Genomic DNA, 25,444 nt, shown 5'->3' with positions numbered 1-25,444 from the left:
TCTCCGAAATGGCTGGACCGATTTTGACAAGACTTTCACTGGCAGATAGCTAATGTAGTAAGGAGTAACGTAGGCGTACTTTTATTTTAGAAATTTATTTATTTTATAACTCTGCGAATTGAACAGTATCTGTTTTTGTTAAATTCCAAGCGGACGAAATCGCGGGCACAGCTAGTAACGTATATAACCGTTCTCGACAATTCAAGACTAAAGACTGTTTGGTGTGGTAAGGTTTTTTTTTTAAATTTGTTAAGTACCGTTTTGTTTGATGGAAGAAACACATAATCACCATTAATAGTTTTAAATACAAATTCTAAATTCAAAAATGTCTTGATAAGTAGATAACTATTAGTCTTATATAAGGTCTGTTTTTTTGGAATTGTCCTAATTGGTAAACAAATATGGCGTACTTATGACCACAGACAATTAGAGTATAGTGTAGCTTAGTGAAGTGACACAAAGAGCAAATGAATGAACAATATCAATAAGCCATAGACAAAGTAAAATTAATTTAACATCGAAATATTTAATGATACCATATTGCTGAAATTATTTCAAAAACTAATAATATATTAAATAATTTTGCTAAGAATTAGTAGAGGTACAGAATTACGAAAAAAAAAAAATTAATCGAGCATCGAGCATAAAAGGCAACAAAGGGGACTGTCCATTTTGGCCCAAGGTGAACAGAATTCATACAAAAAAACAAATATACCAATAATTTTCATAAATTAAATCATGTTTATTCGTGAATTGCAGTTTTATCAATATAAACTGATGAAAAGTTTATTTAATAATAAATAAATAAATAAATAAATATTTACACAATACACACACGGTCGTCTGTTCCTAAAGTAAGCAACTTAATGCTTGTGTTATAGGTTACAGCAGACTAGTATATAGATACATATTTTTTTTCCGATAAACATACTTATAAATAATACATATATAAATATATAAATAAATATTTATATTACACCCAGACTCGGGGTGGGAATCGAACCCACAACCCTCGGAGCAGAAAGCAGGGTCACTACAAACTGCGCCAACGGGCTAGTCATAAGTATTTTAATTCATTAATTATATACTTCTAGTTTATTTTCGGTTGGTGATTTGATTACAACACGTTGCCAGTCTTAAACAAACAATTATTATTAACGAACAATCGATTTTAAAATATTTTTAAATCAATTATTTGTTAAAATCGATTAAAAGTATTGTTAAATCGAATTAATAAGAAAAAAGTCTAAAAAAAGTCTATAAAAGTGTATTTAGTAAAAAAACATTTAACTTTGGTGAAAAATAAACTATTTTAGAAACATTGTTATTGACTAAATAAAAAGCAAGCAATTAATTATATTAAATTCGATTATCGATTTAATCGATTTATTTGTTTATTGAAAATATTATTTATTATGGCAACCCTAAACTACAGACTTTTGCTTCATACATTCATTTGACTTCGATGTTGCTTTCATGGTGATATAGCAAAATAAGGTTTTCCGTCAACCGAGAATTCATCACTACTGCGACGTAAAATACACAGTAGGCATATTCATAAGTAGGAAAATATATTTTGTATTTATTTTATATGTAAACAATAAAGGTCAGGCAGAGAAGCCATAAAAAAATATTATTGCAACTGCATGGTTGGTCGACGGACAGTAGGTTGTTGTGGCCATGTCATGAAATTATTTGGTTTTTGGGCTGAAAAAGGTTTCAAGATTTTATAAATCTACCTGCCTAGTTTTTAGATAACATTCTGTTAACGTACGAATCCGATTAGTAAAACAAAAATAACAAAACAATGATTTTTTATTTCAGAAACCTTCTTGTAATTATCCACAAAAAAACAAAAAATGAAACACCTGGATACAAAACTATATCATTTTTCTAATTCATACTTGTTAGTACTACTAACTTAATATATAATTATTATTCTCAGTGACTGTCCACTCGGGGCCGAAACCCCCATACAAAGTGGACAGTCCCCTATATATTTCGTTTATGTGATATGGTCGGTAAAAAAAAAGCCAAAAATAAAATTTACAACAAAATAAAGGGGCCGCCTGTGTCTAAAAAAAGTCGACCCTATTAATATTATTGTCACATTATTTGTATTTACTATGAATAAAAACCTTGCGCCGGCGGCACACTCTCTCTAACATCTAAAAAAAGGACTAATAACATTGTACTCCACGAAGCTCTCATTGGGTAATCTTAAGTCTCATCCTAAAGTCTCAAAATTTTTTCCTGTGAACTACAGTAAACGTTTATGCCGTTGCTATGTGGTATACTTTAATATTATATGGGATAGCATTAAAAATGTTCAGGATGAAATTGATATTCAGAAATATTCATAATATAAAATAAAACCTTTACAATGAACACTTTACCATAAATGATTGACATTTGCAATATTTTGTAAGCATTTTTTTTGTGCGCTCAACATAAAAAAAAGAAGAAAAAAAACAATTAATAACAAAATACAAATAAATAACAAATCGCTTTACTGTAATATTATTTAACAAGTTATAATTCGTGAAATTTTAAAATATAGTTAAAGAACATGGCCTATTTTATCGCTCATGCTGTTCATTCACTTATACTCATTCACTTCTAAAAATATTATGACCACATCCCTATCTGCCTTATAAAAAAAGATATTGAAATGTCATATTCGAAAATATTAGTTATCTGTACTCTCGGAATTCGTATTTTGTAGTTTTTATGTGTTTAAAATGATAAATTGATATTTGTTTTTAGTGAAATAAATAGTAAATGGAGTTTTACAAATGTCCGTAAGCTAATATGTTGTGAAAGTGAGTGATAAATGCGGAAAAAACGTGAATTACGATTGACAGCGGTTTGTTTACCAATTAGGACTCTTCCAAAAAAACAAGATATAGGTCTTTATAGTCAGCCACGCGTTTGAGATGCTCCTAGAGTTGCAGGCGTACAAAGAATACGGAATCTATTTATATCGGGAAGACCGCACGCATTTTTTATATCACTAGAGTAGCAAAGGAGCATATGATGTATCTGATACTAAGTGGACACCGTACTACCAGAATCGGTTCGCTTTGAACCTATCGCAGTCTACCGCTGTACATAAAGCTATCCGTCCTCGCGCCAAACACTACTGCTCCAGCGGCCATTAGTCCTACCAGCCAACTGCCACTACAAGTTACTGACTCATATGGTCACTATTTTGGTACTAAAATTTGCTTTTGACCTGGTTTAAAACCGTTAAAGTTATAACTACGGTCTGTCGCTTCACAACATACATATTATATATAACGAATCCTATTAACATTATTACAATCATTCCTTGTTTGCATACTTACCTATCTATATATCATAAAATTCGAATTTCACGTCTGGGAATGCAGTGCATAACATAATTGTTAAACGATGGCATTCCCATATTCATGTAACATTCCTATCTACAAGTATACCGGTAAAAATAAAAACCAACAACAAGAACTTACGAAGTAGATATATAAACACTAAGGTCTTAACTGTGACTGAGTTCAAATATATCAAAATAAATTCCTTTAAACTTGGTCAAACCGAGTCTCAATGAGTAAAAAATTAAGAAAACTTCATTAAAAAAAAGAAAACAAAGTAGAATTTGGTCTTTACCTTAAAAAGGAAGAGTACGTCAGATGAAAAAAAAAACTAAATTCAAATTTATTAAATGCTTGAACTATAAAAAAGTCACGTAAAAAGGCACTAAATTGGTTAACGCGACGTGTCACTTTTAATGAAAAGGCAGACACAGCCTCTTTAGCTAAAAAGCACTATCCTCTATCGCATAGGTTCAAAGAGATTAGTCAAAGGTCAAACAATTACGAAAGCGCGTAAAAAATTTAACCGTTAAATTTTTCAGAACTCTCCCTATCGGTTCGACGATGACAAGTGCTCTAGTGTTATATACTCGTAGTATTGTTTTGTTGAAAAGCTACGTTTTTAGTTTCTACTACGTTTTTAGTTAACTACGTTAAACGTCTAAAGGTTAGCTGGTAAATAAGGTTAAATGGATATAACTTCGTATTTTTCTCTCACGCGGGTTGTCTATTGTAATTTAAATAATAATAAATTTTGATCACCGAAGCTCTAACTGATTATTTAAAATTCGAAGAAATTCAAACCTCGTCACCTTTTCAGAAAAACAGGTTTTCTGAAAAGTTGAAAAGGCTAACGTATTCCATACTGTTGTATATTATTTAGTGTGAGTAAATAAGTGATGGCTGTTACGTACAGGCAAGAAATAGGCTTTTTTAAAATATTATGAAACATCTCCTAAATTCTCCTTTGAAATTTTTCTGTACCAGCACAATGATTCAATTTTCACAAGTTATTTTAATAAAATCAATGATTTAACCTTCAGCTTAAGTTGGTCATATTCAAGATTTCAATTAACTAACCAACGTTCAGCAGTTAACCACGTACAAATTAGGATAATATAACGTAACAATGTACTCTAATGAACAAATAATTATCAATTGTTATCTCAGAAAATAGAATGATGTATCAACTGCATACAGAATTGCGTGAATACCAATACCTCAGAAATTTAATTACATAAATCTGCATTGTATTAAATAATAACATTAAAATCTAGCAGAGTTTTATACATAATTGCAATTGTTAAAGTAACGAAGATAAAATATGGTTGAGTAGATAGAGCAGGTACATACCACTTATAGTACGTAGCAAAAGCTAACGGAGAGGTCACCTGAAAAATTCAGTGAAAATTCCAACCTTTGTCCGAATTTTCGTGTGCACTCTTTTAACTGCATCTAGTACTTGTGATATCAAGAATATATTTCCGGCATGTGTCGGCTAAAAATGTCAGACAAAATAAAATAAATGATATCATCTAAATCACAATCGTCCCTTTCCTTATTATTTATAGCGTTACAGATTCACTCTGAAGTTAAGTAACTTCTTTTATTTGTCACAGATATTGCATACGTATCTAGTAATTTCAATTGTATTTTTTATACTCATATCAGTTTGTTCCAAACGATTGTAGTCGTTTTTTTTGAAATAATCGCAGTGGTCTACTAACAAATGAAAGTGTACTGAAGTATAGATACATATTAACTCTATTAAATAAAATTTGATAGAATAAAATCAGGCGATAACTAACAAAGCCTGAGTTATTAGAATGGAGGAGCATAAGCGCTAGTATGAACTTTAGAACAAAATTCTTTGCATAAAACCGACGTGTACTTAGAGAATCCTGTGAAGTTAGAAGCTTAGTTTAGAAGAACATTGGTGGCTGAGGTATGAAACTATTTTACTCGCTACTTTAGCTTCACGCTAACACATTACAATGTGACACTTTGCTAGTTAATACTACATTCTGGTTTCACTAATAAATATATTAAATTGATAAAACGTTATCATGATACAAAAAAATTTAAACTCACATTAGTCAATAAGAACACTTTTGATTTTATGGGAATTATTATTAAGTAGCTGTGCCCGCAACTTTGTCCACGTGAAATAGTGATTTTGGACAGCATTTTTTGGATATATGTTTGTAAAATAAATAAAAATAAATATATAACCGACTCCTTTGGACTTCATTTTGACCCAATTCAAATGTTCAGATGTCATTTAAGCTTAGTAGACTTATCGAGGGCCGATGATAATATACTAATTTGCAGTGACGTAGCGAGCCTAACTTGAACCTGAGACATAATAGAATTTTAGATTTCAAAAACCATAAAATATATCCAGCAACTTTTGTTTTGCGGACCATTTGGGCGCCCCTTTGTGAGTAGCGCCCCAAGCATGATGCTCTTGCCCCCCTCCATCGCTACGCCACTGCTAATTATCTCTTTTTAATTTGGTTTATTTATTTTACGCAACTAGCTAGTTTTTTTAAGCTACTATTTATTGTTTCAAACGATTTCTTTATTTCGTCCTCCTGTGGCTTTATGTTGTCCTGTGGCCTTGTTTTTCCGAACTTGGACTCCCGAACTCGAGATTATCAAAATGCCTGTCACTGAGTATGACGAGTTTAATGTTAATTTTTTCTCAATAACAGTTACTTCTATGTAGACTATGTAGACCGACGGCATACAGCTGCCTATTACTTTAAACGGAAATCATTTGCAACATGGATTTTTGTTAAATTCATAATTCGTGGATAACTTCAAATTAGGAAAGCGCAATCGCTCGTCCATTCAGTACATGTCTATTCACGACGACAATCGGTCTGTCAGGCCGATACGTGTCACAAAATCGAAGAACACATTTTTTTTTGCATTTTTATAAATTAAAGAAAATCAAAAAATAATGAAAATAAAGAATCATATTTTTAATTTCCATTTTGAGTACAGACTTTGGCAATCAACAAAAGAGTATAATATGCTTGTGTGTGTCAAATACATGGTAGTGTGTGTAATGTTTAATTTTTTTATCGACTTAATATATTTCGATAGCTTCGATAGCTTCGTTTCACAGCCGGGCAATCGCTGGCGTTCCACTCATTACACCTGTAGGCCATATATCGTAGATATAGGTAATATAATAGACTATTGTATATTAATAGCAGTATAAAAAGAATGTAATATAAGGATAGTGTTTATAACAAAAAAATATAGATTTAAGATTACCTATGTAATTTTCTTGGGAGTACACTGCACCAGCGCTTTTAAGGATGTGCCGCCTCTGCTCGTGAACAAGACATTCCTAGATAATGTCGAAATATTGAGCTCCACAAAATAAAAATAAAGAACATGGGAATTTACCGTTTTAAATAATTTTAGGAATAAAAATAACCATGTTAATTTAAAATGTTAAAAAAGTAACCAGTATCCAGATAAAATCTCCCATGCGACCGAAGTCGCGGGTACAGCAAAGAATATCGATACATAGGACACTAATCGGACTTCAATATACAAGCTTGATTAAAATTATAAAATAAGGTTTCTATTTTATTAGGTACAGATTAAATATTTGAACTTTTTCAATTATTGAATGGCATCTTAGTTGATTTGATTATCTGTTTTGTAACTTCTTGAAGTAAGTTCGCTGTTTAAATTTCTGAATAATTAACATTAAAATATCATTGTAATTTAAGAAGTCAATGCTATACATTTCTACATTGATTTATTAATTTAGTAATTCAAATTAATAATGTAACGATCCTAATACATGAACCGTCCCTCGACTAATAGGAACGCAGTCTATGCCGTCATTGTACCTACGTGTATTGGCGGGGAATAGAATTGACGTAGGCGTATTTGCTAGCTAGCGAACGACGAACGAAGCTTTTGTCTCGTAGGGGAAACTCTGTTCAATTTCTGCCGTATAATTTAGATCGTGAAATAATTAGTGATTTTCTTATCATAAGTCGAATTAAAACATATTTTAAGTGACAGTATTTTAAAAGCGCATAAATTACAAATCTACCAACACAAATTATAATTCATTGTTGTAACCTCCATTAAGTATACCTCCTTTAAATAATTATTTCTTTTTGACATAGCAGAACCGTAAATCTAAGGTTCTGCGTTTTTTTATAATATTAACGAGGTAGCTAATCTGGTATGTTATATATAAAATTCTCGTGTCACAATGCTAGTTAACATACTCCTCCGAAAAGGTTAGACCGATTTTTATGAAATTTTGTGTGCATATCGGGTAGGTCTGAGAATCGGCCAACGTTTATTTTTCATACCCATAAGTTATAATGGGGAGGGGGTTAAGGGGGTTTATAAAATATATGGCAAAACAACGTTTGCTGGGCCAGTATTATATAATATTGTTGTTTGGAATCAGTCATTTTTTATGATTGTTCATTGTGTTTTCCCATTTTCACGCCAACACATTGTAAAATATTTTGTTATATTAAAATAGAGTGGGGTGATAAAGAAACCAAATCGCTGTGATGACACAAAGTAGGTATGGAGCCAACCAACGTTTCGGACTTTGTCAGAACTGAAGACGGGGCGTCTTCTAGTCCCGATCTCAATCCGCTCTTAATGTCATAATAATTTGGATTCCCTAAAACAAAACATACGATTGGCAGTTAAGAATTTTTCCGAAAAAAAAATATATCTTCTATTGATAACTGGCCTCAACATTTAATTGCAGCCAATGTTGACCACTTCGAATAAGCTTTACTTATATATTTTTTACGTTTTTTTTTATGTATTATAGAAGAATATAATATATGTTCTATTAAAATTTAAGATTTTATTTTGGTTAAACAAAAAAAAAGTATATTTTCACTAATTTTTTTTTCTGATTGCTAGATCTCTGTAATTTTACCAAGGTTGTAATGAAATACTGTTAGTTGGTAATAAAATTCAATATTTTCTATAATCCCCTGTTTCAATATGTATTTGTACACAATACTGTCTATATCCAAACTTCATTTAATGACGATACGTTACTAAACAATCTACTAAAACGGCATTAATATTAATACTCTCGGTCCCCTAGACCGTGCGTGGTATACGTGTTACACTTTTTCACGTAGGTATAGCAAGGTTAACAATATAATTTTAAGCCTAACATAGAACGTTTGAAACTGAGACATGTATTCTTCCGCAGCAACTATCCGGGTCCCTGCAGATAATATTAAAAAGTATCTTAAGATAGTGGCAGCTATTTCAAGAGATGCAAAGTATTTCAAAAAATCGTATGGCGTTCGATAGCTAGATTTGTACTCGTAGCGAAATTTTATTATTGATCGTATCCTTCAAGCTTTGTATACCATGTCTCGTATAGCACGTAAAGCCGTTCGTCAAGTTTGTTATCGTATATACCTGAGACCCGTATGACCTATAAACAATTAACTGTTTCAGATCAGTTTTATTCTATACCATCTAAATAAATAATTTCTGAACAGCTGAACTAAATTTTATAGCTGGTTTTTCGTTACTATCAGGATAAATGTTTTTAAAAAAATAAATATAAAAAACTACGATATAAAGTTTACTGAGTTTACTAGCTCAAAATAATTTGCTATTGGAAAACAGTAGTTCGAAAATTGATTGAAATCTGATATAAAAAATAATTGTCTATAGGTATTATAGAATAGCATATAATTACAATTTACTAGCTATACCTGGATGGAGGCCTATGTCCAGCAGTGGACTGTATAGGCTGTAATGATAGCTATACCCGTGTGAATAATTCGCACTAAATAAGTATAATAATTATCACTTTACAAAATTACAAAAAAGCACTTATACGTGAGTTAATTTGAATATGACCAAAAAATTTATCAACCTTCAATCATGTTGACTATGATTCAAAATTAAGTCATACATAATTTTAATAATTAATTAATTTACAAAAACAAAATCAATAATCAATTTAGTTGTTGATGCCAGTAGAACAAGCAATTATCTATAAAATGTTATATAATTATGTGGAGTAATTGGCAGAGGCAGACATCTTAACCTTAGCGTATTAATATATATGATATGATTTCAATAACAGTTTGACAATAATAGCTCTTGCAATTTTTTTATTTATACAAAAATGTTTAAATTTTATTTCGCAAAACATAATTGAAAATTTCGCATATCTGGTTTAATACTAAAAGCATTCCCTATCAATCAACATTGGGATGATTGAATAAAACTCGAAAAATAAAAACAAATAAAAAATTAGTCGTTGTCCCTTAAATGAGTTACGTGAAGGAACTTTACGGGTAGATTCTGGTAACAAGTTCCAGAGACTAATAGCAGATATAGCAAATATTATACAAAAACGTAGATCGACAAAAAGACGACTTTAAGAAATGTAGTTTAAAAAAATTTACAGGGCTCTGCTAACTGTAGGTAAATATCTACATACCAATACATCACTTAAAATTGATGAAGAAAACATTTTATATTTATAGGCTTTATTTATTCATTATAAATTAGTAATTAGTAATCCTTCGGGAAAAAAAGACTTTCTAAGCCGATCGCTCGCTTCAGCCTGTAATATCCTACTGGGCATAGGCCTCTTTCCCCATGTAGGAGAAGGATCAGAGCTTAATCCACCACGCTGCTCCAATGCGGGTTGGCAGATATATTCCCTACTATGAGTAACGATCGCTATCAGGTGTACACGATAACAACCGAGACCGACGGCTTAACGTGCTCTCCGAGGCGCGGTGGGGAGACCCACAAAGACTGGACAAACACCCAGACCACGGTAAATACCTTTATGGCCAATACAAATGTTTGTCATGTGCGGTGATCGAACCTGCATCCGCCAGCGCTACAGGTTACAATCTATGGCTGTGACCGTTGCGCCAAAGCGGCGTCCTTCTAACCCGATACAGGGCGGGATACTTCTTCAATATATCAAAAAAAGCAAAGAACCCAAGCAGAGCCAGTATAAAGCTGTATTAGTTTACGTACATAATAGAAAAGTTAAGTGCTATCTTGAAAAAATTAAAAGTAACTTTCTGGTGTTCTACGAGTGAATGGTAAATTTTTGATAATATGAAGAATAACGTCAACACATAGAGAAACAGAGCACGATCACTATAATATATTAATTAACTTCTAGTTCATATCATTTTAAAAGTAACGCCTACTTTTTCTAACCATTACGTATGACGTACTTTAATCAAACAGATAAGTTATTAAGAGCTCTATGAGAACTATTTATTAGCGCAACCAAAGTAAGTAAAGTTCAACACGATGTATGACTGTGTACTTAGTGTATCTAAAAGAGAGAAAATATATTTAAATCAATACAATAATCGTAATCTTTGAATGTTTACGTCCACTATTCATGTGTTCAATACGGACGTAATGATGCAAAAAATAATATTATTTTCAACATTATACTGAAACGATTTTAAGTATATAACTCTTGATTCTTCTCCAAAATAAACAGAAGAGGTTCCCATACTTTTGCTTATATTATACAGATTAAAAAAACACTATTATTGTTTAACTACAAAAAATGACAAACAACATAAATATAAGAAATAAAAAAGAACTACAATATATTATTCGATCATTTTTTTATTTTATAAATATTTTACGCACTCTAAACATTCACATATTATTTATTATATTATCTAACATTAAAATAAAGTAATTATTACTTGTAAAAAAAATATTATGAAGGAAAATCATACTGTATGTAATAAAATAATGAAAGAAGAAGAATTTAAGTGTTTATAAACTGACGAAATACAAATTGTGCTTGTGAATATCAAATTTTTGTTTGTACTCGTAGGTAAACAATTATGCTACTAAGGAATTTTACATGTGAGGTGGATTCTATGAACTGTTCGCCGAAACGTTCGAAATATGTAATATACCTGAATGTAATCTATTGATGGAATTACTAAGCTTTGTTTCGAAATATGAGGCTGAATTTCAAGTAACCACTCGAAACAAATAAAATATTTAATATTCGTTGTTATTCGGTAAACATTTACGACGCATGTCACACAATGAACTATATACGCATTTATCGCACAAAAGCCTACACCTTTTACCACGTTGGGTGTCAAAACAAACAGATTTGTATTAGTTCCAGGTATTTGCTTCTAAGGAAAATAACAGAGAAAATAAACAAACGAGTTTCTAAAGCGATATTTTTATAATTATTTTTCAACTATTTAAAAGAAACTCTGGTAAAAAAGTATGCCTAAATATTCAACTTCATTTCAATATCTTTAACTTACACAAAAAGTTTCATAATTTTCATTCAAGAACGAAATGACAAGTACCGCTTTGAAATCAAATACTATTAGAACCGAGCTAAAGTAAAAATTATAATAAATCCTTTTGAATTTAAATACTCGATTGACTTTATATCATTATAAATTATTTTGATTTCAATTTTATATAACTTTGAAGTTGTCGGGGTAGTATGATGTTCTACTAAAATAACCAATGCAATTTCAGTACGGAAATTAACATGTATGGCTGAACTATCTCAAAGAAACTAATATGTCTGTTTTGGGCGAATATCCTCATGAGTTATAAAAATCAAAACTGTACGACATAAATTATTTTAATATTATCGTTAAACGATGTATGTTTTGATAAAGATGGTTTTTTTACCTAACTTAGTTACCTGATAATTCTTAAGATTGGTATGATTTATAAACATTTATTTAGTATGACAGTCCACAAAATATCTTGTGACTTAACAAAGACCTATTTTGCTCTTATGGGAAAAATCATTATCAAATACGCTATGCTGCGAATGAATATACTTTATGATAAAAAATTACGCCTTTCACTTAATATAATCTAGAAATGCTACTCCGGATTAATAAGTTTCGGTACGCTTTCAAGTCTCTGTGTTTTAACCACGATGTCGTAAAGTTCAAAATGGTTTTACATATAATAATAAGTATAAATAACATTTTATAGATATACTAGATGACCCAGCAAACGTTGTTTTGCCAAACATATTATTAACCCCTTAATGCCCCCCCCCCTCCCTTGTAACTTAGGGGTATGAACAATAGATGTTGTTCGATTCTCAGACCTACCCGATATTCACACATGAGACTGATGACATGAGAATCGGTCAAGCCGAAGGATTTTAACTACAAACACCGCTACACGAGAATTTTATATATTAGATTTTATATTAGATTTATTTTTAGATTTTGATGACGGTATAATTATTTATTAAATGAATGACTTTGAATCGGATGAGATAAATTGCTAATTAATATTGAACGCGAACTCTATAGCTATGGTAGGATATATAGATTCTCTTTCAGACGTTACGTTAGCAAAAGCGTATGTGTCATGGTAAGCGTTGGCAATGGAACAGCAGCATTGATATGTGTAATACAATTCGGGTAACTTTAACAAGAAACCGACCAGCAATTGCTTGACTTGTTACCCTTGACATATTTAACAGTGAGCATTACAACAGCGGATGCTCCTAAGCATCGCATCGCGTCAATGTGTAACATCTCACTGTTGGGTATAGGCCTCTGTAGGAGATGGATTGCAGCTTAATCCACCAAGCTTCGGCACTGCGAATCGGTGGATATGTTTCCTAATATGAGTAACGATTGCTATCAAGTACTTATGATAATGACCGGGACCGGAATCGGGGGCGCGGTAGAGAAACTCACAAGGACAGACATCCAAACCGGAAAGAAATATTTGTACAAATTATTTATTTATTCATTTACAGAAAAAAAGATACAATTTATGTGATAAACAGTGCAGCAAAAACAATTAACAGTTTAACAGTGCACTGTGTTATATATGGTGCTCCTAAGGATAAAAAGGGAAATGTTAAATTGTTTAGAGAATGAAAAAGAAATTTTTTTTTGAGTAATAATAATATTTGCCAAGACACTATTTATTGTATAAAAATAAATAAGAGAACGTTTAATTTTTATGAGTATATATTATATCGTTTTGTACTCGTTTTTTTTTAATCTATACAAATATATTATTGGAGTGTCTGTTTGTAATATTAAAATAACCGCTTTTTACTAAATGCATATGCTAATCTCTCAAACAGCTGGACCGATTTTGGCGGGACTTTCACTGGCCGATAGCTGATGTAATAAGGAGTAATTTGGGCTACTTTTATTTTAGAAATTTATTTATTTTATAACTCTGAAAACTGAACAATAACTTTTCTGTTAAATTCCACGCGGACGAAGTCGCGGGTAGAGCTAGTTATATTATAAATTAGTACAGCTTTACTGACTACGAGTAATTGAGTTATCAAAAATAACGTAACAATACGTGAAATTAATCAGTAATTAATCTCATTGAATATAAAATCAATGAGATTAACATGTATGAGATTAACATAGTTATGTATATAGAATATAAATAAATTTGAGTCGTTAAATGTGCTGCAATGCGTAAAACATGAGAAACTCTTGATTAATTCGGCTATATGTTTTTTTTAAGTTTCTTTATTATTTAGTTAGTAGTTATTGTCTTAGTTATTTTTATAATATTTGAACATTACACCTCGATATCAAAAATTTCAATTTTTTACAATAACATACAAAGCTTTCCTTTCTTATCTAGTTTATATTGTTTGTGTTTCTCTTAAGTCTTAGAACAGAAAATATCTTTTACACTTTTATAAAGTAAACGTCAGTTATTGTTACGTTGACAATAGATGATCTGGAATCAAAAGTTAAGTAGCTTTCAACGGAGCACTCTTGTTACGCTTCATCGCCAATATTCTTTTATGTTACATATTGTATTATTTTTAACTTTAAAACTTACAGAAAACTGATAAATTTATAGCGCAAAACGTTGAAATATCATAGGCGTATTATCAGTTATATTGATACCGGGCTCGTTAGAGTAGTAGTAAATACCAAGGATTCTTGGAGTATTTATTTATTTATTTATTTTATACTTTATTGTACACCACAAATATATTACAAACAAAGCATAAAGATAGTTACAGACAGTGAAGTACAATGGGCGGACTTATGGCTAATTAGCCATTTCTTCCAGACAACCCATACAGTACAGTAGAGTACGTAATGTAAGTAGAGAACTCATCGAATATTTGATTACGCTTAAATTATTTTTTCCTACACACACACACTTCCGCCTACCGCAGTCTACAAGCCTCCACAAGTTCACGCCAAAAATGGTGTAAACACCAGTGCAGTCATCAACCCGCCTGCCCAGCGTGGTGACTTTAGGAAACACGCATGAATTCACGCCATTTTTGGAGCTAACTTGTGGAGGCCTATGTCCAGCAGTGGTCTGCGATAGGCAGCTGGGCAGGCGGGTTGGTGACCGCAGGGCTGGCTTTGTCGCACCGAAGACGCTGCTGCCCGTCTTCTGCCTGTGTATTGCACAAAACGAGTTAGTGGTATCATATCAATTTTAAGACAATTTTTTTTTACATCTAAATAATTTGTCTTGGTGACGATTAGAGTAACAAAACCATGTCAATGATGTCGGCCATTTGAAATATTAAATTAACGAGAAACAATTTTCTTAATAAAAGCTTCGTTGTTTTTTTTTTTTTTTGGATCACTAGGTCGGCAAACAAGTGTACAGCTCACCTGATGGTAAGAGATTATCGTAGCTTTTAGACGTCTGCAACACCAGAAGCACCGCAAGCGCGTTGCCGACCAAATCCCCAATCCCCCCCAGGAGCTCTGGTCACCTTACTCACCAACAACAACACACACAAAACTGCTTGAAAACAGTATTATTTAGCTGTGATCTTCTGTAAGGTCGAGGTACTACCCCAGTCGGGCTGCTTCATATTTTGAGCAAGAAATTCCTGCTGTGCCCTACCTCAGTTAAAAGATGTATTTGTATTTATGTATTTACTTTGACTACAAAGACCTACCAGTCTATATGGGAAAAGGGTGGGAGCTTAATTCGCCGCGCTACTCTACCGTAGACCGAAGGACAACGCTAAGAAAACCCTCGACTAATATAACAATAGAAAGACTCACAAGATCAAACAATAAATATTTGAATAAAAATAAATATTCGTTTCAAGCGTAAATCGAACATAATACACAATATTGTAACGACACGATATCTAAATGAATACCTTGTGTATGTGAAAATATTTACAAACGAAATCTTAAAACAACTTTAAGTAGTGCCGGCAATTTTAAGTAGTGAAAATCAAAAAACTCTTAAATATTGAACGAAGTACTCTCTCCTACTTTTTGATACAGTCAAAAAATCAGTAATGTCTTTATATTGAGCTAATACTGATATATTTTAAGATTATACATTGTCATTTAAAGCACCAATTTCTGAATATTTAATATGTAATTTATTACCATTTAGTTTTCCGATGTCGTTAGATTTCCATAAACCATTCATGCATACATAAATAACATTCATGTGTATCAATAAATGGCGAATCACACTAAATGTTGTCTCAAGTAAAGGAAAATCTGTTGAAAGTTTCACCTTATTAACTCACCCCGTAAACTTACGTGTAGTAAAAAAATTACATACGCACAAACAGACATTGTAAAATAAGTTGTCTTGAAGCTCCTACTGGCAGTATTGCGAAATATTTATTTCTTTGTTTATTTTTTATTCAACTACGAACGAAGTGAAATAACGTGTACTTGAGTGGAAATTTCCACTTACGATCACAATGTAATAAACGAATCTTATAAAATATTACCTAATATTGTTTTGTTTACGAAATTCGCTTCTATATTATATAATATAAAAATGTACATTTTAAATCATCTACATATGTAAAAATAAAGATTTTTCGTATGTCCTTTATAGAATCATAAACTATGCATTTGATCATGTCATGATCTTCAGCAACGTGTTGTGCATAAACCCACAAAAATTTCTGAATTGGTAGGACCAAAAAAATATATATATATAAATAGCGTAGTAACGCGCGCAGAGTACAGCTAGTATGTTATATTATATACACGTGTAAGTATAGGTAATGTATATTAAAAAAACTCCCGCCAGCGCAACAGTCAGTGCTGTAACCGCTGAGCCAACAAATCAATTAAATGGAATATTTGTAATGAAAACTTAAACACCATTATAAATATATTTAATAATTCAGTACATATATGATTGACCTGTTTGCGAAACGGTGATATCACGTTATTGTTATTCAATTGAGCTGATGTGATCGGGTCGGCGGGAAGCAACGGGCTGCAAAGGACGTGTAGCTTAAAATTACGTAGGTTGAGGTTAATCAACCGAAATAAACAGTTCGTCACTAGTTTCACGATAAACAACAATAACAGTCAATAACCACATCACTTCAATTTATGCCTACGTACATTGTTCTGAATTCTTGTGAATTTGTCACCGTTCGTACCTTAATTTTTTAATTTCTTAAATGGTAGTTAAAGCGATTTTTTCAAATCAATAGCTTTTATGCGCCCATAAAACGAAAACCGTGGCGGCCTCCAGACATACATACACGTGCCGACCTATTCACTGCTGCCCCGACATCACGGTGAGTCGCTTCTTGGAAGAGGTCACTGAATGTGGCGGAATTCCATCTAACTAGTACCAGAAATCCCGATAAACGGGTAAGGGGGTTAATTAATATACTCGACCACATGACACTCAAATTTGAAAGAACTTAGTACCTGTAAGTATGCTGTCAACAAATGGATCGGCCATGAAATTGAATTCAAACATTAATGTCATAATCAAAGAAAATAACTACCAGTATTAACATCGCATTTTCGTATATATGCAAAAATATTAAAAGCACTTTCAAAGACAATAAATATAAAAAAATTCTTTAAGCAACCTGTTACAAATAAAACAAACTAAAACAAAATAGCGCGTGCAATTTTTTTTTTCTTTTTTTTTGCTGGAGCTTCTTAATAAAGTAATGAGCTCCTGGAGAAAAATTCCGGAGAAATAAAGTAGAAAGTAGTTAGTATTATTCGTGACGCAATTTTCGCCTACGCTTATACAACAAAGGTTGTCAGGGAAAATTCCGTATCAGAAAAACTGCTAATTATTTTTTTCTAAATTTAATGTCAAACTTGGTAATGGCGAGATGATATACATTTCTTTACTACAATGTATAAATGCCAAACACACACAAGCACACTTTCTACCCGAGTGTATTGAATATTTTCAGTTCCCAATTCTGATTTATTAGTGTTAATGTATTACTTATTATGAAAGTGATTTGTGAACCATACTCATTAAAAATAGGTAATACATTTCTCATTATACAACTAGTTATTTTTATGTAAATATTAATAATAACCGAAAAAAAAGTAAGCTGTTTATGTTTACACTAGCTGTGACCCGTATTAATTTGAGGAAAAAAATATACCAAATAAAATATATGTGGGCCTTGTTGTTGAAGTGATTTTCATTCGTAAGTATTCATATATCTAGCCAATTATAACGCAACAAATATCTTTTAATTTTTTATTATTTTCTTCTAGGATATTCATTGAATACAAATTATGTTATTTTGTTAAAAAATAATACTTGCAATGATTAATCGCGAGTGTGTAGTGTGTAATATGGATGAGGATTTCGCCTTCGCCAACTATTCAATATTTTAGAATAAACTTGATTGCCTTAGAATAAGGTGATCATGAGTCAACCGTCATGCATTACGATGCGATGAAGCTTTCTATGTACGTATGTCTATGTACGCAATTTTTATAAGTAACTAAAACCTAACTTGCTGCTCAATTACTGCTTCAATTTGAGTAATTTTTTAGACTTAGTATTTAAATTATTCTAAGATTCTTATTGGTGTACTCTGGTGGGTATTGAGACAGTGGGTTTAAAGATTTATATATACTGCATAAAAGATGGCCCATTCTTTCGTTTACTTTAAAATCATTGTTTAGACAAAAGTCGTGTTTATTATTTAAGTTTAAACCATTTTTTTTTTTTGTTTGTACTTGATCTAATTTCACTTTTTTTTTTTTACTGAGAGAGACAATTTATTTATTTGATACGGAGACTACACGTAGTTTTAACTTTTTTAAGATTTTTTTTTGTGTTCTTTAAACTTCAATTATTACAAACGTTGTCGTAACTTGCACGAAATACATGCTTTAGCAACAAACTTGGAATTCTTTAGTTACAGTTTTTTTCATCAATTCATTTTATGTCATAATAATCGATATTTTATGAATGTACTCAATACTATTATAAAGGTCCTGTGAATCAATTCTAAGTATACCAATCATATTAATTCTAACCATTCTAAGTATATCAAGTCAAATACAGTCTCATGCTGGAACGTATTCAAAATAAATTCACCAGGTTTCTTTACCATAGGCTTTATGGCCTGTATCCCTTGTATCCCTTGATGTATGCGACATTGTTTGTATTGGGCATGGTTGGATACAACAAGTTGGAGACTAGGAGAGAGCTGGCTCTGGCAACTTATATTTTAAAATTATTCCGCGGTGTTGTCAATAATCCAGGGGTACTGCAGTGGATAGTTTTGAGCGTACCCGATAGGTATCTACAACAAAGGCGGCGACCGAGCTTATTTGCAGTACCCCACGGCAGAACCAAGCTAGTGCGCAACGGCCCCCTTGCTCGTTCAGTCAGAACGCTGAACTTGGTGGCTGACACACTAGACCTTTTTTCTTGTTCGTGGAGTGAATTCGCAAAAGTTACTTTGTATATAATTTGTTATGAGAAATGAATTTAATGTTTTTATATTTATTAATGTTACAATGTTTTGTTTTTAGTATTATTGTTTAAGTCAGCTAATTCTTTTTAACTAACTTCCAAAAAAGGAGGAGGTTCTTAATTCGACTGTATTTTCTTTTATGTATGTTACCTCAGAACTTTTGACCGGGTGGACCGATTTCGACATTTTTTTTTAATCAAAAGGTGGTGTGTGTCAATTGGTCCTATTTAAATTTATTTGAGATCTAACAACTACTTTTCGAGTTATATCTAATAATGCGTTTTTACTTGACGCTTTTGTCGTCGACCTACGTTGTATTATACCGCATAACTTTCTACTGGATGTACCGATTTTGACAATTCTTTTTTTGTTGGAAAGGGGATATCCTTAGTTTGGTACCATGATAAGGAAACTAGGATCTGATGATGAGATCCCAGAGAAATCGAGGGAAACTCTTGAAAATCCGCAATAACTTTTCACTGGGTGTACCGATTTTGACTATTTTTTCGTCGATCTACGTTGTATTACTCGTCGATGAAATTGAAGTCATTTTTTTTTCGTTTGTGAGCAAACACAATTATTTAATTGTAGTTTAACATTTTTTTTCCTTTTGCTTTCTGTCTCCTTTACTATGTCTAGTGAACTGGGTTATGCCTGTAATATTAGATGTAAGAAAATAAAATAAATAAATAAATATTAAAAATCTTCTGAAGAAAACTCGAGCCAAGATCATAAATGCCACGAATAGCCCTTTTTCTGCAATATTAATAGTCTTATCTGTAGCTAAAATACTGTCGAAGTCCATCATTTTTCTAATGAGAAACACCTTATAGCTATCAATATAATTTTATTTCAGCATTTTTGATATTCTTGCTAACGGAGACCCCCACAAGTGACTCTAATGACTTGAACGTTCGTCTTATTTTTCCATGAACATTTATTTTCGATAAACATCCACTTATTAGATCAGTGCAGATAGCTTTTAAAACCAAAAAATAAATGGAAAAAACAAAAAATGGAAAAGGAAAAATAAATTACGGGTGATCTGAGGTCGGGAAGGGGCGGGGGGGGGGGGTTGAGGGTAAAAAATTGACATTTAAAAAACTACAAGTCCTACGGAAAAAAGCTCATTGCCAAAGTTGTAGATAGTAAAAAGATTTACAACTTATGTATTTTCACTTTTATCACATTGATGTGAGTAATCCAAAAACCCAAGTTTTTGGTTTTTTATTTTTATGCCTACAACTTCCCGACCTCAGATCGCCTGTAATTTATTTTTCCTTTCATTTTCGTTATATTCTCTTCCTTTTCCAATGGGTTTCATTCTATTATAATTTATTTCACTTTTATCATTTCTAAAGGCTAAAAGCATTGGTCTATATATACTTAATGAAAATAGACATTTAAAAAGTATTCTTATCATAAAAGAAATTGTACGCCTTAATACATCTAAACAGATTTTCTCTCATACCATAGGTAGAATTTTTTGAAACATAAAATTATATTATTAGGCTTTTGATGTCACATAAATAACTAATCACGAATTTGCGAGATTTATATTAGGTATTCTGTATATTTAAGTAGGAGGTTATTTCGTATTAATAAAATTAAAAACATGACCTCATTTTTTTTTGTCTACACCAGTAGACCTGAGAGAAAACTATTTTTTACACAACTGTTCTATGAAGCCTGAACTATAGCAACCTCTGCGAGCAGTGTGGTAGTTTTAACGGAGGACAGTCGAACCATAAACGTGGGGTACAAAGAGCTCCTAAATAAGGTAATAATAGGTACTACTTTTTTATCCAAAGGAAATCCCTAACGGATGCCCCCAGCTCCTCCGGGCTGTCCGATTATGTCGGGTACGTCCGATTAGCACGGACTAAAACCTCTGGGATGTTCCTTCGACACGCCTGGGTGGCATCATGGGGACGCGGTTGCACTTCCGCGATACCGCTAGCGGTTGCCTTAAAAGCTCGACGCGATTAGTAATTCCTGAGTACTTTAGCCTTTGATGACAATTTAAGTATCTTGTGTCTTATTAGCCGTATAGTAAGTAACTGTTAAGTATTATCTAACATATGAAATTATTATTCTCAAATTAAAACCGCTTAATACATTAAAAATGTAAAAAAATGGATTTATTAAAACGACGAATTACAAAAAATAAAAGCAGGTTGTGAAAAGGTAAATTACTCAAATATAGAAAATTATTTTTCCTTTAATTTACTTTATTTTTAGTTTATTTATGATATTATAAACTTCATCAAATTTCTACATTTTATTCATACCTATAACTTTTTCGATTGACAAAAATTGTAGTATCTATAATCGTGGAGAAAAGGCATATATGACCGTTTTGTTTTAAATATTTTACGTTTGGAAAGTAAAATTTTAATAAAAATTTTTAAAATTATAATTTCATAAAATTATTCTAAATAAATACATACAAACACCTACAACGTAAATTAATACAGATCAAACTAAATGATTTTCTTATTATTTCTTCCAAAGATGCTAATACGATATATTCATTTTTTCTTACCCAAAGCACAAATGTAAAATGCTTCAGCCTGTAATATCCCACTGCTGGTCATAAGCCTCTTTCCGCATGTAGGAGAAGGATAAGAGCTTAATCCACCACGCTGCTCCAATGCGGGTTGGCGGATATATTCCCTACTATGAGTAACGATCGCTATCAGTTGTACATGATAACAACCGGAACCGACGGCTTAAAACGGAGACCCACAAGGTCTGCACAAACACCAGACCACGGCAAATATCTGTATGGCCAATACAAATGTTTGTCATGCGCGGGGATCGAATCCGCAACAACTAGCACAACAGCCGCAAACCAGTGCTGTGACCGTTGCGCCAACGCTTTATCAATGTAAACATACGAAATGTTAAGCTTAGAGTTAAGTTAAACCGTATAACTTTAATTTTTTATTTTCCTGAATAGTTACTCTTTACCGTCATATCAGGTTCAACTGTAAAGGGATTTCCAAAAACTACAATGTATTCAACAAAAATTTTGTATACTATATATATATATATATATATATATATATATATGTGGAGATGATGATTATATAGATATATAATCATCATCTCCACATAATTTCACCCTTTTGTAAAAAAAAAAAAAAACATACAAAATGCCTTTTTAAATAAAGAATTGTCAAAAAAGCATTCTTTTATTATTACACCTTATTAAAGAGCAATGGCTAATGAGTAAAGACTCGAGTAATGACTCCGTAAATTTCATGTATCTAGCATCAACAGGAGAAGATGATACTGAATCAATAATTCAGAGTAATATCATCACTTCATAATCATAGCTATACCAGACTTGTCTGTATTGGCTTTGTAGCGGTTTCTTTTTTTTTTTTTCATTACAGCCTATACAGTCCACTGCTGGACATAGGCCTCCACAAGTTTACGCCAAAAATAACGTGAACTTATGTGTTTTGCCCATAGTCACCACGCTGGGCAGGCGGGTTGGTGACCGCAGTACTGGCTTTGTCGCACCGAAAACTCTGCTGTCCGTCTTCGGCCTGTGTATTTCAAAGCCAGCAGTTGGATGGTTATCCCGCCATCGGTCGGCTTCTTAAGTTCCAAGGTGGTTGTGGAACCTTGTAATCCCTTAGTCGCCTCTTACGACACCCACGGGAAGAGAGGGGTTGGCTAAATTCTTTAGTGCCGTAGCCACACAGCGGTTTCTAGTTTAATCATTTCTCTATAACATGACTTTCAATACGAGTTTAAAATAAGCCATAAATTCAATGTTTTTTTTTCGAGTGTCAAGTAAATTTTGGGAAAGAGTTTTGTATTGTTGTAACAGTTGGTACAAGCAACTTTTTATGTTTCTACATGAGGTATTTTTACACTTTATACACGTCATCTGCGACATTCTTTTACTTTTATGCTTTGCTTAACTCACGTTGATAGCGAATTTTAGCATTGGATTCTTGAAATATGAATTTGCATTCAAGAGCTCATCCATGGATGGAGGCGAAATTCCTGTGGATATTTTTTTCACTTGTTTAATGGTTTTTCTTGTTTTGACAATACACTGAGTGCTAATTATATAAGAATTGACACAAACCATATATAAAATACTATAAAAAATATTTTAGACATCTGTTAGTCTTTTTACAACGAAACAGCAAAGTACTATCTGATCAAATGTGTCGATGAATATAATTATCTCAGGTTTATCAATTGTAGGGTTTGTAGCATCTCCATAACATGAAAACAAGATATTATATATCATCTTTAAAGTTTAGCTTGTAAAATCAAGAGGTTAATCGAAATAGAACATAGGCTACTTAGGCTTGAGAACAGGTATTTTTCAAATTTTCAAGAATTTTCATTTGTTTGACCTTATGATGTTAAAATGTTCATCACTCATCATCATCATCACTTCAGCCTATGGCAGTCCACTGCTGGACATAGGCCTCCCCAAGTTCGCGCCAGGCATCCCGGTTTTCCGCAATCCTCATCCAGCCTACACCGGCAATCTTTCGTAGATCGTCGGTCCAACGTTAAATGTTAAAATGTTCGTAAAACTATTTACATTAACTGAATACTATGTTAAATACGTATACGTACGGTACACGAGAACATACGTAACATATAATAAAAAGAAAATCACGAGAAAATTACAAAAGTTACACAAAATATAAGCATGCGCCTCTCAGGCGCAACATGTGCTTATAGCAAGTAAACTGTGGTACTTATTGAACAGTAGTAGTCATCTTACGGGCGAGTTGGTATGTAAAAATAAACATTGAAACGCGTCGGTTAAAAGGATACAATGATATATCTATTTTTCGTTCGCCTCGGAGGCGCACGTTATCTTTCTAGGGTTAAACCAGGCTTCGGAAACAAGGATAGAATCAACTATGTAACTGCTAAAAGATGTAAGAAATTCCGGTTAGTGAGCAAGTATGCTCTGCGCATTAATATGCACCAAGGTTAGGAAATTCTGTTTATTCAGAAAAGCTTGTGATAATTTGTCTACAAGCGTTTCCGAGTCATATATCGAGGTGTTGTAACTGTTTCCAGCACTCTCAATAACATCCAAAGAACAGAAAGATACTCGTCATCTATCATATATATATATATATATATATATATAAACTAGCTGGCACCCGCGACTTTGTCTGCACAGAATTAGTAAGTACTACGAGTAGCTTATTATCTTTTCAATATCTATCTTTATACCAAAATTCACCAAATTGATCCTGCGACATAAAAATCAATTTATTACTACCAAATGTGCATCAGAAATATATTATCAATTTTTGTTGTATTTATGGTTCACAGTTTTTGCGATAATGGCTTACTTATAAAAGATAGATATATGCTGTTGCGGACTTTTTTGTAGGACTAATTAAGGTACACACTTCTCTTATACATTATTATATGGGTGAACATACAAAAATTCGGTAACTCTATTTTATCAGCCAGTATACACAAAGTTTGCATACCTCGGCTATATGCCCCCGAAAGTTGAGATCAGAGGTAAAACGAACGCCTAGATCCCTCACCTCTGTGACCGGCCGCAAGGCTCATCCCCCACGCGATAGGCAAAGTGCCGAGGAACACGCGTGTGACTGAACGAAAGCAAGGAACACTTTCCAGCATTGAAGTGTAGTCTATTCCTGCGACTCCATTCGACACCGGTGTCAATATCCTTCTGCAGTCCCTCAATGGTCCACCATGTCACCCACTTCGCGTACTAGCTTCAAGTCGGCAGCATATAGGAGGCATGTAGACTCTTGAACCACCTCCGGTAGATCATTAATCATTATGATGAATTGGAGGGGTACTAAATTACTACCTTAACTGACGCCTGAATACGGCTCCCAGCCAACTTCTCCAGCAGGACGTCGTTATCAACCGTGTCAAATACCTTCCGGAAATCGAAGTAGGCGACATCTACCTGCCGCACAACTTCCATTGCTGGCACCAGCCGCGTCATCAAATACAGCAGATTGCCCGTTGTTCCCCGCCCAGAACGAAATCCGTGCTGTGCATCAGATAACCGGGCCCCACATACAACGCATGATGGATAGCCAACTCAAACACCGTGGCCATTGCGAACAGGATAGCCACGGGTTGATCCCTTCGACACTGGTACCACTCGGGTGAGTCTCCACCTATCAGGAAAGGTAGCGTTAGCCAGGCAAACATTGAACACATGCAGCAGGGGCTCCTCAAGCGTGAGACGAGAATCCTTGAGGATGTAAGGTGGGATCCGGTCCAACAGCTACGCACGCTAAGCACGGAGAAGAACATGGCTAGTTCATTTGCACATTCCTGATCTGAAAGAGTG

The 25,444-nt window shown here is 32.9% G+C and overlaps 1 protein-coding gene across 1 annotated transcript in view; it reads right to left on the bottom strand.

The window, feature by feature from the left end:
* Nucleotides 1-25,090, bottom strand: part of LOC123668513 (succinate dehydrogenase [ubiquinone] flavoprotein subunit, mitochondrial-like) — a 107,256-nt gene extending 82,166 nt beyond the window's left edge. The window contains exon 1 of the mRNA XM_045602248.1: nucleotides 24,970-25,090. Coding sequence (XP_045458204.1) covers nucleotides 24,970-25,090 — 121 coding nt within the window. The remainder of the gene's footprint in view (nucleotides 1-24,969) is intronic.
* Nucleotides 25,091-25,444: the final 354 nt, after the last annotated feature.

Source organism: Melitaea cinxia, chromosome Z (genome assembly GCF_905220565.1).
Source record: "Melitaea cinxia chromosome Z, ilMelCinx1.1, whole genome shotgun sequence".
NCBI lineage: Eukaryota > Metazoa > Arthropoda > Insecta > Lepidoptera > Nymphalidae > Melitaea > Melitaea cinxia.
This window is presented reverse-complemented; position numbering and strand designations above follow the sequence as displayed.